Source organism: Eurypyga helias, unplaced genomic scaffold, assembly GCF_000690775.1.
Source record: "Eurypyga helias isolate BGI_N326 unplaced genomic scaffold, ASM69077v1 scaffold46596, whole genome shotgun sequence".
Lineage (NCBI taxonomy): Eukaryota > Metazoa > Chordata > Aves > Eurypygiformes > Eurypygidae > Eurypyga > Eurypyga helias.
In genome coordinates, this window is record NW_010255591.1 from 58152 (window position 1) to 70355 (window position 12204).

Genomic DNA, 12204 nt, shown 5'->3' on the forward strand with positions numbered 1-12204 from the left:
ACATCACATGTTTTCCAGCCCTGGGGCCTGGTGCATGAGCTGCTTATGCCTGTGCATGGGCGTAGTGCTGCTTCTAAGGCTCAGTAAAGAAGGGTCAGCTGTTTGCAGGTCCTGTGACAGCCTGGAACTGCAGAGCCGCGGCTTGGCTTCTTGCCCCGAGCCAGCCCAGCAGCCCCCCGCTGAAGCATCTCCTTCTCCATGGGCAGCCGCACCGGCTGCTGGGAGCAGCAGCTCTGGGAGGGGCTGTGAGAGCACCTCTGTAGAAGGGCCATGGCACAGGAGCTAGAACGAACTAAAAGTGGATGTTGGTCATGAAAAGGGAGATACAAATCCCTTCTTGTCATCTTTTCCTCCTGAAAGTTCCCACAGAGGAACCTTTGAGTCCTCGGTGGAGCGCAGCCACCAAAGGGAGTCATGATCACACTCCTGAGAAGGTCTGATTTTCCATCTGGTATAGGAAAATCCTGCTAACACCTACACCAGCCAAAACATAATCCTGTAACCCTCACTGTGGCCGGCCTTGCCGGCAGCACCCAGAGCCACACCGCTGGTGACCTGCTGTGAACTCTCAGTGTGCAACAGAGCCTCACAGTGCCTAAACCCAGGCTTTGTCCAAACCCTTTTGCCTGACACCTGTAAGGATGAGCAGAACCTATTAAGATCACATTAATGTGAAGCTGGAAAACCTCATATTAGGGAGGGTGTGATGATAAAAAAATGAAACAGTTAAAGGGAGAAATTAAATGCTCAGGATGTTTTCAGATAATTTCCAGGAAGGAGAAAAGGCAGCACACATTACAGGAGAAAAATTAGCACAACAGGTAACTTGTGTTTACAAAAGAGAAAGAGAGACACATTCTCACACATGTCCCGAGGGCTTAACAAGCTGAGCTGCTGCCAGCAATTCCCAACGTGGAAACTGCCAAGTCTGCAGGAGTAGCATTTTAAAAGAACCCATTCAGCTCCTCTATTTGCACCTGGACTGCAAAGAAACTGCTTTAACTTTTCTCCTGAAGTCCCTTATCTTTAGGGGTAACACAGAGTCAGCTGAGCTGTAAAAACGTTTGGTTTGAGGGGGTTTAGGGTTTGCTCTCTTTGCGCATTTCTCACAGCCATCAAAACACGCATGTCTAAATAAATAGCTATTTCTTTGGGGTCCTTCCTGCCTAAAGAAATAGGCAAGGACAATCAACAAAGCACTAGCACCTACTTATTTTTGCAGCTAAAGTCCTGAAATTAAAAGGGTTTGGCAAGTGTGCCATTCCTTTGAGGCATCTGAAGCCTGTAAAAAGGCAACTTTATCAGTGCGGAGGGCACTGGATAGGTAACCAAATAACGAGTGCAATGGCTTTGCATGTTGCTTCATGTAGATTCGGTGAGTCTTTTGAATTCCGAATCTCTTCTGACTTTGGTAAGCAGTATTGTCTCAGCATTACAACCTATAAACTATATTCACTGCCGTTACAAGATAATGGAAGGGGTACAGGTGAGATAGTTTGGTCACGTAGACAAGATCCTATTTGCCTTAAATAGGTGTGATAGTTGTAAGACAAGTCTTTCTGCTGCGTCTTGCAAATTGTTTACCCTAGTCTCTGCTTGCTGAGACCCAGCTGTGAGATGCTGTCGTGGCAAAGACCCCAAATAAGAGATACAAAAAGCACTTATTTCAGAAGCTCAAAATACCGCCCCCTTCATCTTTTCAGTACACATACATTATTTATACTCAAATGCCTTCATTTTTTGAAGCTAGCGTTTACAGCACAGGAAGTGAAAAGCACCAGACCTGTAGGTAATAGGAGCTGAGAAATACCACCTCGAGATGCTTATTTATTGATCAATCCCATTCTCAGTGCCACGGTGCCAAGGTGAGACATGCATCTGGGAGAGCAGCATCACATATCTGACATGAATGCCCTCCTTTCAGCACTCTGACCTTCAGCGCAGGTCACTGGTGGGCAGCCCAGTTTTGCGATAAACCTGGAACCTCCTCTAATTCTATTAGAAAGAGCAGATCACTTGGAGCCAGAAAATTTCTTCTTTGAATAGAGCAAATTAGCATGACTGGCAGAAACTTAAACTGATTGCAAAAACCCAAAGTACCGTTAATAAGTTTCACAGAACCTTACATACCATAAGGTTAGCCCTTCCCTTTTCTAAACACACAGTTTGTTTGTACGGATTTCCCAAAATAACTTTGGCTTGGGATGTCAGCCATAACCCCTCCTCATACCTGGCTGGACTGAGATCAAATCCTTAAGAAAAACTTTGCAAGACTTTTCAGGGCCAAAGAAACCAGGCATACAGTAATTTTCCAAGCATGACACGTTCTGTGACTAGCAGAATTTGCAAAATTCATTACATTAAAAAAAAAAAGAAAAACGACCAGTGGATCTCATGATGCATGGGAGGTGCTAAACCCTTTACTAACCTTTGTGTAATCTACTTTTGTTGGCTATACTGGCTCTTCAGATTGCCTCACTCAAAATTCCTTAGCCTGGAAACAGCTCTGATGGGTTTTCATATTCTCTTCATACCCTGAGTAGAAGGGGCAAATAGTTGCCCAAATGAGCTGCTTTTCCAAACCTATGCTGAGCTGAATTTTCCACAACTGAGATGCTGCACAAAGGTTTGCTGTGATTTCAGTAGCTGATCCAGGCCCTCAGTTTGCCATGTGGTCAAACACGCCACAGCAGCTCTGAAGCATGGAGGGATGCAGATCTCAGTAGAACATAGCCAGGCTACTGGTGATATGTGAACAGTTCACTTTTCAACAGACTGCAGCACTAATTTTATTTTAGGCTATTTTTTACAGGCAGTGTTTTATTTGTAGCTCTACTACCTCAGGAGGTAAGTAAAGGACATGATCTCCCTACATAGGATCTTACTCCACACACAGCAGGAAATGGCTTCTGCAGCCAGACCTATTTCAGGATCTCAGCCCAGCATCCAGTCCTCATTTCACACCGGTTCCTCAGACTCTTTGCCCAATTGCATGTTCTTTCCACAAACCCTGTGATGGCTGAGAATGGACAGGAAGAATCAAATGCACGAAGAATTTTTCTGAGCCGGTGTACAGGCGCATACAATGGTAGAACTGTCTCTGAGGGGAATTGACTTTTTACCTTGAAGAGCCTCTGTGGAGAAACAGAAATAAACCTTTTACCAGACGATGCTTACGCCCTGAATGGTTCAGTTGTCTGAAAGCAAACGGAATGAGGTAGGGAGATGGGAACCATAAAACCAGGTGCCTGGGCAGTACAGCAGCTATGCCTTTTGCAAGATGTTTCTTATCAAAGCACCTCAGGAGTGCTTTGAAGTGAACTGAGCACTTCAAGAGAAACTACAATTTTGTCTGTATGCAGAATTTCTACTATACTGGTGTAAATAAAAAAGCGCAATTCCATCCCAGTCTGGATGCAGCTATAAAGGTATGAGGATATTCAGACTTAGCACATTCTGATATAGAAAGAGGAATAATTTTTCCCAGGGAAAACAACACCTACACATAGGTGTATGGGGCTGCATTATGACTCTCTGGACTGTATTATGTTGCTGTAACTATGCTGGTGACAATAAAATTACAACGCTAAATGACACTGCAGTGCTGGTTTCAAGACTGTACACAGACCAGGTACTCACTGCAGCGAGGCTCTAGGCCTCCTGTGTGGTTCCATTTCCTGCTTCCTCACAGTAGCACTGAGAGTTTACATCTTCTCAGCAACGTATTTTGACTTCTCTGACTCTCCTCCCACACACCATATACAAGACATTAAACTTGCTTCCTCAGTGGCTATAGCTTAGTCATAAGCATGATGCCTGTTTCCCAGGTACTGCAGACAAATTGGAGGCAAACAAGCCCCTGTGCCCTTGCGCTCTCGCAGCAGCTGCAGGGACAGCTTTGTGATTCAGGTTTTGGGAGCCAAGTCCCCCTGGTGTAATGCAGACTGGTAAAATGCTCAAAGAGACTACTGGACAAGGGGGAGTGAAGCTTTCAAAACAGAGTTTCAGTCTCTTCTTAAAAGGACATAACATGGCATACTCCAAAAAGCACAGGTTTTCACTCAGGCTCTTAGCCAAGAACGCTGAGAGTACCAAATCTGTGTTTTCTTTATGCCTAGCAAGTTGTGTGCTTGCCTCAGTAGAGTACAAATATTTTTCTGTCAGACTCATTTCACAGAAAGAAAAGAAAGCCTGTGTTAGAAAACTGAAGTCCCAAGGAGCAGGAACAAATACATTGTGGTCCTGAGTCCTTAAACACACACACTAAAAGGCTTGCTGACCCCAGCTGCTGGTCCTGCCTCTCTCAAAGCCCACGGGACAGCTAAGTTCTACATGAAACAGCTCTGGGAGTTTATAGCTCCCTCACTGAGGTAACCCCAAATTAGCACTAGTTTAGTATGTCAGGCTACAAGCTACAGTGCTTCAGGATGAGCTTCACGTGCAATTCCACAACCTCTGACAAGGGACCAAGCGAAAATCTAACAGGAGGCAGTTATTGATTCAGCCGTCTGCCCTTAATTAACTTGTATTGATGCCCCGATATTACTGGGATAAAATATGGATCAGCCCTGAACTTCAGGTTAGTTCTAAATGACAGATTAAATCTGGAACTGGACCCTTGCAGAGCTCCTTGTTTTCCTCTGACAGCTCACAGTTCCTGGTGTGCTAGTTGGCATGACAGCCTTTCCCACATTTAACTGTGTGCTGAAATGGGCAGCGGGGAGAGTGCTTTGTTAGACTGCCCCGGGTGGGTGGCACTCTGTAGGAACCACGGCAGGTGTGCTCTGCTCCATGGTAGCACCAAGGGCTTCACATGGTTGTTCCAGTGGTTTCCCTACATTCAATGTTTTGAAGCAGGACCACTGAAACTGAGTTTGTCATGTCAGGGTGCATTTATGAAAAGTTTATTAACTAATGATTAATAGATGCTTACTAGCTCTATGTAGATTATTAGAATACAACTAGTTGGTTAAAGGTATTCAAAACAGTGTAGGTATGCTTTACATAAGTACTGAAGTGCTTGTAGACTGCACGTGGGGGTTGGAAAAAGCCAGGACGCATTCAAGTAGTGTAACAGCTTGTCCCTAAGCCTCAGTTTTCATTTATTAAAGTAATAATTCTCTTGTTGTTACAGTTCTGAAAACATCTGGCAGTGTGAGCAGAATGGAACCAAGGCAGAGATTGCAAAGCGATGTCCAAAACAACAGCTCCAAGGGGCATGAACCGGACCTGCCAGCACCCAAGGATGGCTTTGTGTCACCATTTTAACCAAACCCTCTCTTACTGGGGGTAAGAACAAAAATAGAGGAGTGTGATGGATGGCACATTATTGTGACAATTTAACTTTTCCACCAAAATCAGTGCGAGGCTCTACTACTAGTAGCAATCCCAATTAAAATGCAGCTGCACTGAACTCCACAGAGGCCAAAGACAAATGAAGGAGATCCAAATGCAGAGAGCTCTCCAGAGTCCAGGGAAACACCTGCCTGCTTTGAGCACCTTGTGCTTTTCGAGAGCAGCATCTCTTCCTCTGATCATATGGTCAGGACTTGGGAAACTTTGGTTCTTTTGTTCCCCTGACTAGTACTTGCTGGCAGCACATGCTGTTCTTAATCAGAATGCTCCTTAGGTATGTTTAAACTCTTCATAGATTTATAAATGCGCTCCTCACATGATGTGATCTTTGTGTGTATATATATATGTATAGCTGTGTGTAGCTGTGATGTTTTCATTTACTCAGGGGTGAGTAAATTTTTTTTGTTTCAGTGTAAATAAGATCATGACCATTGTCATGACATGGTCAGCTTGGGTCAGAGCCTTTATATTTGCAGAAATCCTTTGGCTAGCCCTCCTTGAGGCTGGAATTGCACAAGGTGGTTTTGAGCATCCATCTGCTTCTCCACACATTTCAGCTTCAAAGTTAAAACAGGAGATATGGCACTCATTAGTGGCAATCAGTGCACTGTTCAGTGCTGGTACCATCTCTGTAACAGCAACCTGTCCCAGCTGAACTCAAAAGAGAAGCAGGAATTTCAGATGAGATGCAAGAACAAGGGGGTGCCTTATGCTACCGCCAGCTTAAGTATTAAACACATTTCGTAAGCAAGGAGTAGAGCCAACCCTATCACTACACTTTTATAAAAGTGACCTCAGCCGGTCCTTACTGAGATGCGTCTGTGACTCGCTCTCAGAGCTGCTGAAGAGAATCTCTTGAAGCTTCTTGTTAAGTTCTTTAGAAGAGACATGGCACAAACTGGACTTAGGATTTTTCTGCTCATAAGCATACTACTGCTGGATCAGACCATCAGCCAGGCTTCCAAGTTCAAAGCCAGGAAGCACAGCAAACGTAGAGTGAAAGGTACTGGGTTTTAACGGGGAGGAGGAGGCATAGAAGCTTACAGACTATGCAAATTTACTATGTACTTAATTCACATTTCATGAACAAGAAACTAACATTATACAAAAGCTTGTAAACAAAGGACAGCTGAGTCTACATAATAGCTGTCTTTAAAATATTTTTATGTGAGTTAGCAAAGCTAAAAGCAAGGTGGCAGAACAAGTTATGCAAATAGAACTGTGTAACATTGTAAATATATTGTTGTTATTCCAATTCATCTATGTCAGCCTTATTTAGGACTCAGAGGTACAGCTGAGAGAGGACTCTGGCCAACCATTCTCAGTTATGTAGCTGTATTGACTCAGATCAAAAGAATGGAAATTCATGTGTATATGGTGGAAAAAGAGCAGAATAAATTCAGTCTCCAAGGGTTATTGTTAATTTTTGAACCATTTCCTAATTTTAACAGAATGTCTGTCTAATATTTGTGGAATATTACTTTACCTGTGTGACAAGTACTGAGAATTGGCAAGACAAACTAATGAAAAAGAATTAGCAGACAAAGATAAAGCATAAATTCCCAGAGCAAAGCGCACAGAGCAAATAAAAAACCACTGGATGTTGTTTGGAAATTTATCTATATTTAATTTAAAGACTTATTTCTAATAAAGGAAGGTATGAGGGAGGTTACACTAATGGCAAATATTTAAACTTGTACTCAGGGACAAAAATGCAGCTATGCTGAAGCCAGTGTACAGCATGATTACAGCCCTCTGGGGCTGTACAGTTACACGTACTTCCTTCTCCTTTTGAATCTCTAGCATTTAGCTTGGTGTTCTAAGGACAGGCTGCTTATACATTTGTTCTGCAGCACATTTGTCTGTCAGCCTTTCACTGCTTTTGAACTTGAAGCAATTTGGCAGAAGGGTGGAGCTCTCAAGGATAAATTTCCCAATATTTTATGAAATTCAGAATGAGGTTTAAAAAAAAGAAAAAAGAGAAAGAAGGAGCAGGCTCTGCATTAGTGTCCCACTGTGAAAAGGTTTCATCAGGAGCTCAGCTTGTTCTGCTTTTTGCCTCTTTTGAAGCAGGCAGGGGACATGGAGGCACTACTGTGAACTGGGAATCATACAGAGGAGCACAGATTGAGGAACTGGGAGTCCTGCCTTGGGGAACCAGAGTCATGAAGGACAGCTGGGGTTATCCTCACAGGCAGTAGGGAACATGGAGCAGAGATGAGCTTTCTGGGGTGCAGCTGGAGGATTAGGTGATGTAACACAGATCTGTAGGAACTGTGGTTTTGTTAGTTCTGCTGCATGTGAAAGAGCTTATTCTTCCTCGTGTTCATGCCTGTGGCTTCTAGAAGGTCTGGTTACTGCTGCAACAGTAACAGCAATCAGTTACTGCAACTGATCCAACAATCAGTTGTCATCTTGAGCAATGGAAACATGCCTGCTAGTTGTTCGATGGGGGTGGAATATTATCGTGATTAAGAAAAAAGAATGGAAAGAAGACATAAAATGGAGTTATGTGCAGATTACCTCCTTTTCTTGTCCTATCATCATCATTATTCTTTTGTAAGTGCTACAAAATGGTGATTCCAACTGAATTTGAATGACTCAAGTCACCAGGCCCTCTCTGTACAGGGGAGGGGAAATTGCAGGTTGGCAAGCTCGTCTGCACATTCAGATGGTGAAGCTGGATTACATTAGTTGTTCTTCTCTGTATTAAAACAAGAGTTGTGTGAAACTTCCATGCTCACAGAACATTTCTTTGAACAAACACATCCTTTGTCCTGCTATTTTTTGTGTGTCACACTTATACACTGTGGGGTACAGGTTCAAAGTAAATAGGCAAATTTTGCTGTACATTAGATACCGGCATGCTAAATGACATATAGCTGCAACAAGCCATGGCTTTCAAACAGTTACTAGAATACAGTCAGACTGAAAATGAGAGTTAAACTATGATGGTGAAAGACAAAGGTGGGTACCTCCTGTTTTTCACAGGAGGCCTACAGGAATCCTTTCATTAAGGAAAAAATCTGTAAAAGAAATCAAAACATCTCAAACTCAGAAACCCATATTTTGAAACAGCTTTTAACACATAGTTTTTAATATTTTTTGTGTGCCTATCTATTAATTTCTCTCTATTTCTTTAAGAAAAAGATGACCTAAAGACCCAGATTGACAAATTGTGGCGAGAAGTGAACGCTCTGAAAGAAATGCAAGCGCTTCAGACAGGTAAAGCAGCTTACACTGGTCAGTGGCTTCCAAAAGTTATCGTGGCCGTTCCTCTCTCCTTCACTCCCATCCTTCTCTTCAACGGGGATTTGTGGCTGAGAAATACAACTCCTTAAAAGCATGGTATGCCATAGCTGTAACGGTGAGGTAAACATTGAGGGAAGCATTCAAGTGAAACGAAGCCTGAAGTGATGGCATACAATTCTTCACAAGAGCAAGAATTACTCTGGAACAAGAACTGGTTTTGCCTTTGCTACACACATCCGCAAGTTGTGATTTTGGGTGTAATCTGACAAAGGCAAGACAATGAGGGTTGCTGGGTTTGAGAGTTCAGATGGTCAGCAAGTTAGGTTTCCCAGCTGCGATGTGAACATGGGCTAACTATTGAGGCAAAAATCTGCATGGAAAAGCCTGAGAAGACCCCAAAAGGAAGCTAAAAGGACTGAGCCTTTTTAAACTGCCCAGCTTGCGACATTCAAATGTGAATGTTGCCAGAAAACTTCAAAGGAACACCCACTGTGAGTTCAGAAATATCCATATCCTCTGATATGGATATTTTACATGTAGATCCCTGTAAGTGTTTAAATAGCCAGATGGAAATTTCCAAACAAAATAAGAAGGGTAAATACACATGTGCCTTCTAGACAGTTGTGCTTTTTCACAGCTGTTGACACAAAACTTGGTATTTAAACATGCACAAGAGGACACTTCAGAGGAAATTACATCATTCACATGAAACAGAACATATTTTCCTTAGGGATGGTAATATCTGGGTTGTCCTGTTTTACATCTTGGGTTACACAGAGCTTTTTGAGCTTTACAAAATTTTTTTTTTTTTTAAATTTCTTATAAGAGGGCTTTAGAAGTTTCTTAAAAGAGGGAGCCTGTGCTAGACAAGTAACTCTTGTTTAGAAGTAATTCTTGTATTGCTTCCAGAAGGAGCTTGAGAGTAAGCATGCAGTGGCTTAGAAATGAAACCAGAGCCAGGAGATTTGCTATCCTCAAACCTTATTTTGAGCTATATTCTAAATTCAGAACCCACACTGTTCAACCGGATTCCAAATTTGGCAGAAGGAGATCTATCACCCCTCTAGCTCTGAGTGCGTTTATTAATGGCCTTATGATACTTGACAAAGGAGATGCTTTTTTAGCTTATGGCCATTTCCAAGACACACATCGCAATCTGATTTCTTCTTTTCCTTGCATTTCCCAGGTCTCTTTTCCACATACCATGAAATGTTGCCACATGCCATTTAGCAGCACATACTTTCTGCCTGAAGAGGGCCTGTCTCCACCACTACTGCAGCATTGTTGATATAGATAAGGTCTCTCTGACCTTTCCCATGAATATAAATTTGTTAAAGAATTCAACATTTAGCAAATATGTTCATTACTTTTTCTGGCCATTGGCAGTTGGAAAGGACAAAATTTGAGAATAAGCCCTAATAGAAAATGGTGACCCAGAAAATGCTGCTAAGGAATGCAATGAATACTACAACTGGAAATACTAAAAACCTGAGACATATAGGATATGTTCCAAAGTGGATTTCCATATCCTGTTGATCAGATACATGACTGCTTTTTTACAAGAACAGATGACAGAAATTAGAAACAGATTATGGAAAACATCAGGACAGAAGATGTTCATAATCTTTCACGACATATGTCTAATATAAGTAACAAGAGGAGTTTAAGCAGTAAATAAAAAAAACCTGGAAGTAGTCACATGCAGAATGCTAAAAATAATTTTTACAGGAGTTTACTGAAGGCCTTTGCTACCTTCCTCAGCTCAGAAGTAACACTCCTTCGAGAAGAGTTCTCTTTTTTTAAGTATTTTTCTTGGGAAAATCAGTTTTTCACGTATCTGCATTAGGAGAGGTGGAAAACAAAGTTTCAGGATTGCCTCCTGCAAGCCTGCCCATTGCAAGGCAATTCCAGTTGCAGAGCATATGCCTAATTAATGTTCTGGTACATTTGGACTTTACATCAAGACCTCCCTGATAAGTTCCAGTAGAACTAAAAGCAAACAGATTTATAAATTGAAATGTTTAAATTATTTGTTCAGATTGTCATGCAAGCTCAGTAATATGTGTATACTTTAAAAAAAAATCTGTTTATAGATTTACATGACTTGACCTGATTTTAGTATTTGAAAGGATAGAGTTTTCTGGAAAGACTGGAAATTAAGAACTACAGAGGTGAATGTGTACTCTTCTGCAAGTGGAAATATACTTCTATCAATCATCCAGACAGAGATTTCCATTATGAATTTCCAATCAATATTTTTCTGGTGAGCAGGACACATTTTAAATAGCCCTTTTCTGTCCTGCCTTTGTTTGCTAGAAACTAGCCTTAGTTAATGTATAAAACTTTACTTCTCTTTGGCACTTAAGTATCATAAAGAAGAAAAGACCTTTAGATTGGTCTCTTTGCTGTAAACCCAAGCACAGATTTCCTGATGACCAACTCACATCTGCCAACAATACAAACATCCATACCTCATCCATTCTGTCAGTTTTAAGGCTGATGAAATAGGCTAAAAATGTATGGAAGCAGGACTATTTACTAAGAGAAGACATAAGATAGACTGACAACAGGCCTGGGTTATATTTCAGCATGCTGAAACAGCAAAATAAGAAAATACTTGAGAGAATTACATTGCTGGAGGGAAGCTGGGGCTCAAGATCATGCCTGAGGTTTATCAGCATAAACACAGGAAAGATTCTCCAAAGCACTTTGTTGTGTTGAGATCACAGCGGTGGCTGTCCTTCCTCAAGTGCCTCTTAAGCAGCTATAAGAGCATGCTCTGCTTTTGGCCATCCTTTGTAGTCCAGGGTGTTTGCAGAGTGCCTGGGAGCAGTCTGTTCAGACCTCCCAAAGGCACGCCAGCATGCGGGCTGCGTACGAAGTCCTACGTGAATAGGAGGAATAGCAGGGAAGTCTGATCTCACTGCTGCTTTCAGGCCCACTCTGTGGAGGCAAGAGCCTTTCACTTGCTGAGGGTCTTGTCTGCTTAATTCCCAAAGTACCTTTAGAGAATTATCATTTTAGGGACATTGTTCAAAGCTATAGCCCAGGCTTTTACTGAACATGCAAACCAATATCTCTTTACAGTCTGTCTTCGTGGGACAAAGGCCCATAAGAAGTGCTACCTCATATCCGAAGGCACCAAACATTTTCATGAAGCCAATGAAGACTGCATAGCCAAGGGAGGGACACTGGCTATCCCAAGGAATACAGATGAAACAAACACTCTTCGAGATTATGGCAAGAAAAGTATGCCTAGAGTGTCTGAGTTTTGGTTGGGTGTCAATGACATGATAAATGAAGGGAAATTTGTTGATGTCAACGGCATGGCTCTACAGTACTTCAACTGGGATCGTGCCCAACCAAATGGGGGGAAGCGTGAAAACTGTGTCTTTTTTTCTCAGTCATCACAAGGCAAGTGGGTGGATGAAGTCTGCCGTACTGCCAAAAGATATATTTGTGAATTTCTGATCCCATAATTGCATATACAAATGACCATGACCATGTTTTGGCTATTAACATGCAGTTTTGCTTGTTAGTAACCCCTCCCACTTAGACAGTGACGAGTTAAAAATATCCATCTCCTGCAATGTACTC

At 42.1% G+C, this 12204-nt stretch overlaps 1 protein-coding gene across 1 annotated transcript; it reads left to right on the forward strand.

Moving 5' to 3' along the window:
* The first annotated feature begins 6183 nt into the window (after positions 1–6183).
* Positions 6184–12204, forward strand: CLEC3A (C-type lectin domain family 3, member A). Its single transcript, XM_010153363.1, has 3 exons — positions 6184–6358; positions 8500–8580; positions 11695–12204. The coding sequence occupies exons 1-3, from the start codon at positions 6244–6246 to the stop codon at positions 12084–12086; spliced, it is 588 nt and encodes a 195-aa protein (XP_010151665.1). The 5' UTR covers positions 6184–6243; the 3' UTR covers positions 12087–12204.

Coding starts and splice junctions, on each gene's coding strand:
- CLEC3A (XM_010153363.1), top strand. CDS start 6,244: ATGGCACAAACTGGACTTAGGATTTTTCTGCTCATAAGCATACTACTG. Junction 6,359..8,499: donor CAGCAAACGTAGAGTGAAAG/GTACTGGGTTTT, acceptor TATTTCTTTAAG/AAAAAGATGACCTAAAGACC. Junction 8,581..11,694: donor AATGCAAGCGCTTCAGACAG/GTAAAGCAGCTT, acceptor ATCTCTTTACAG/TCTGTCTTCGTGGGACAAAG.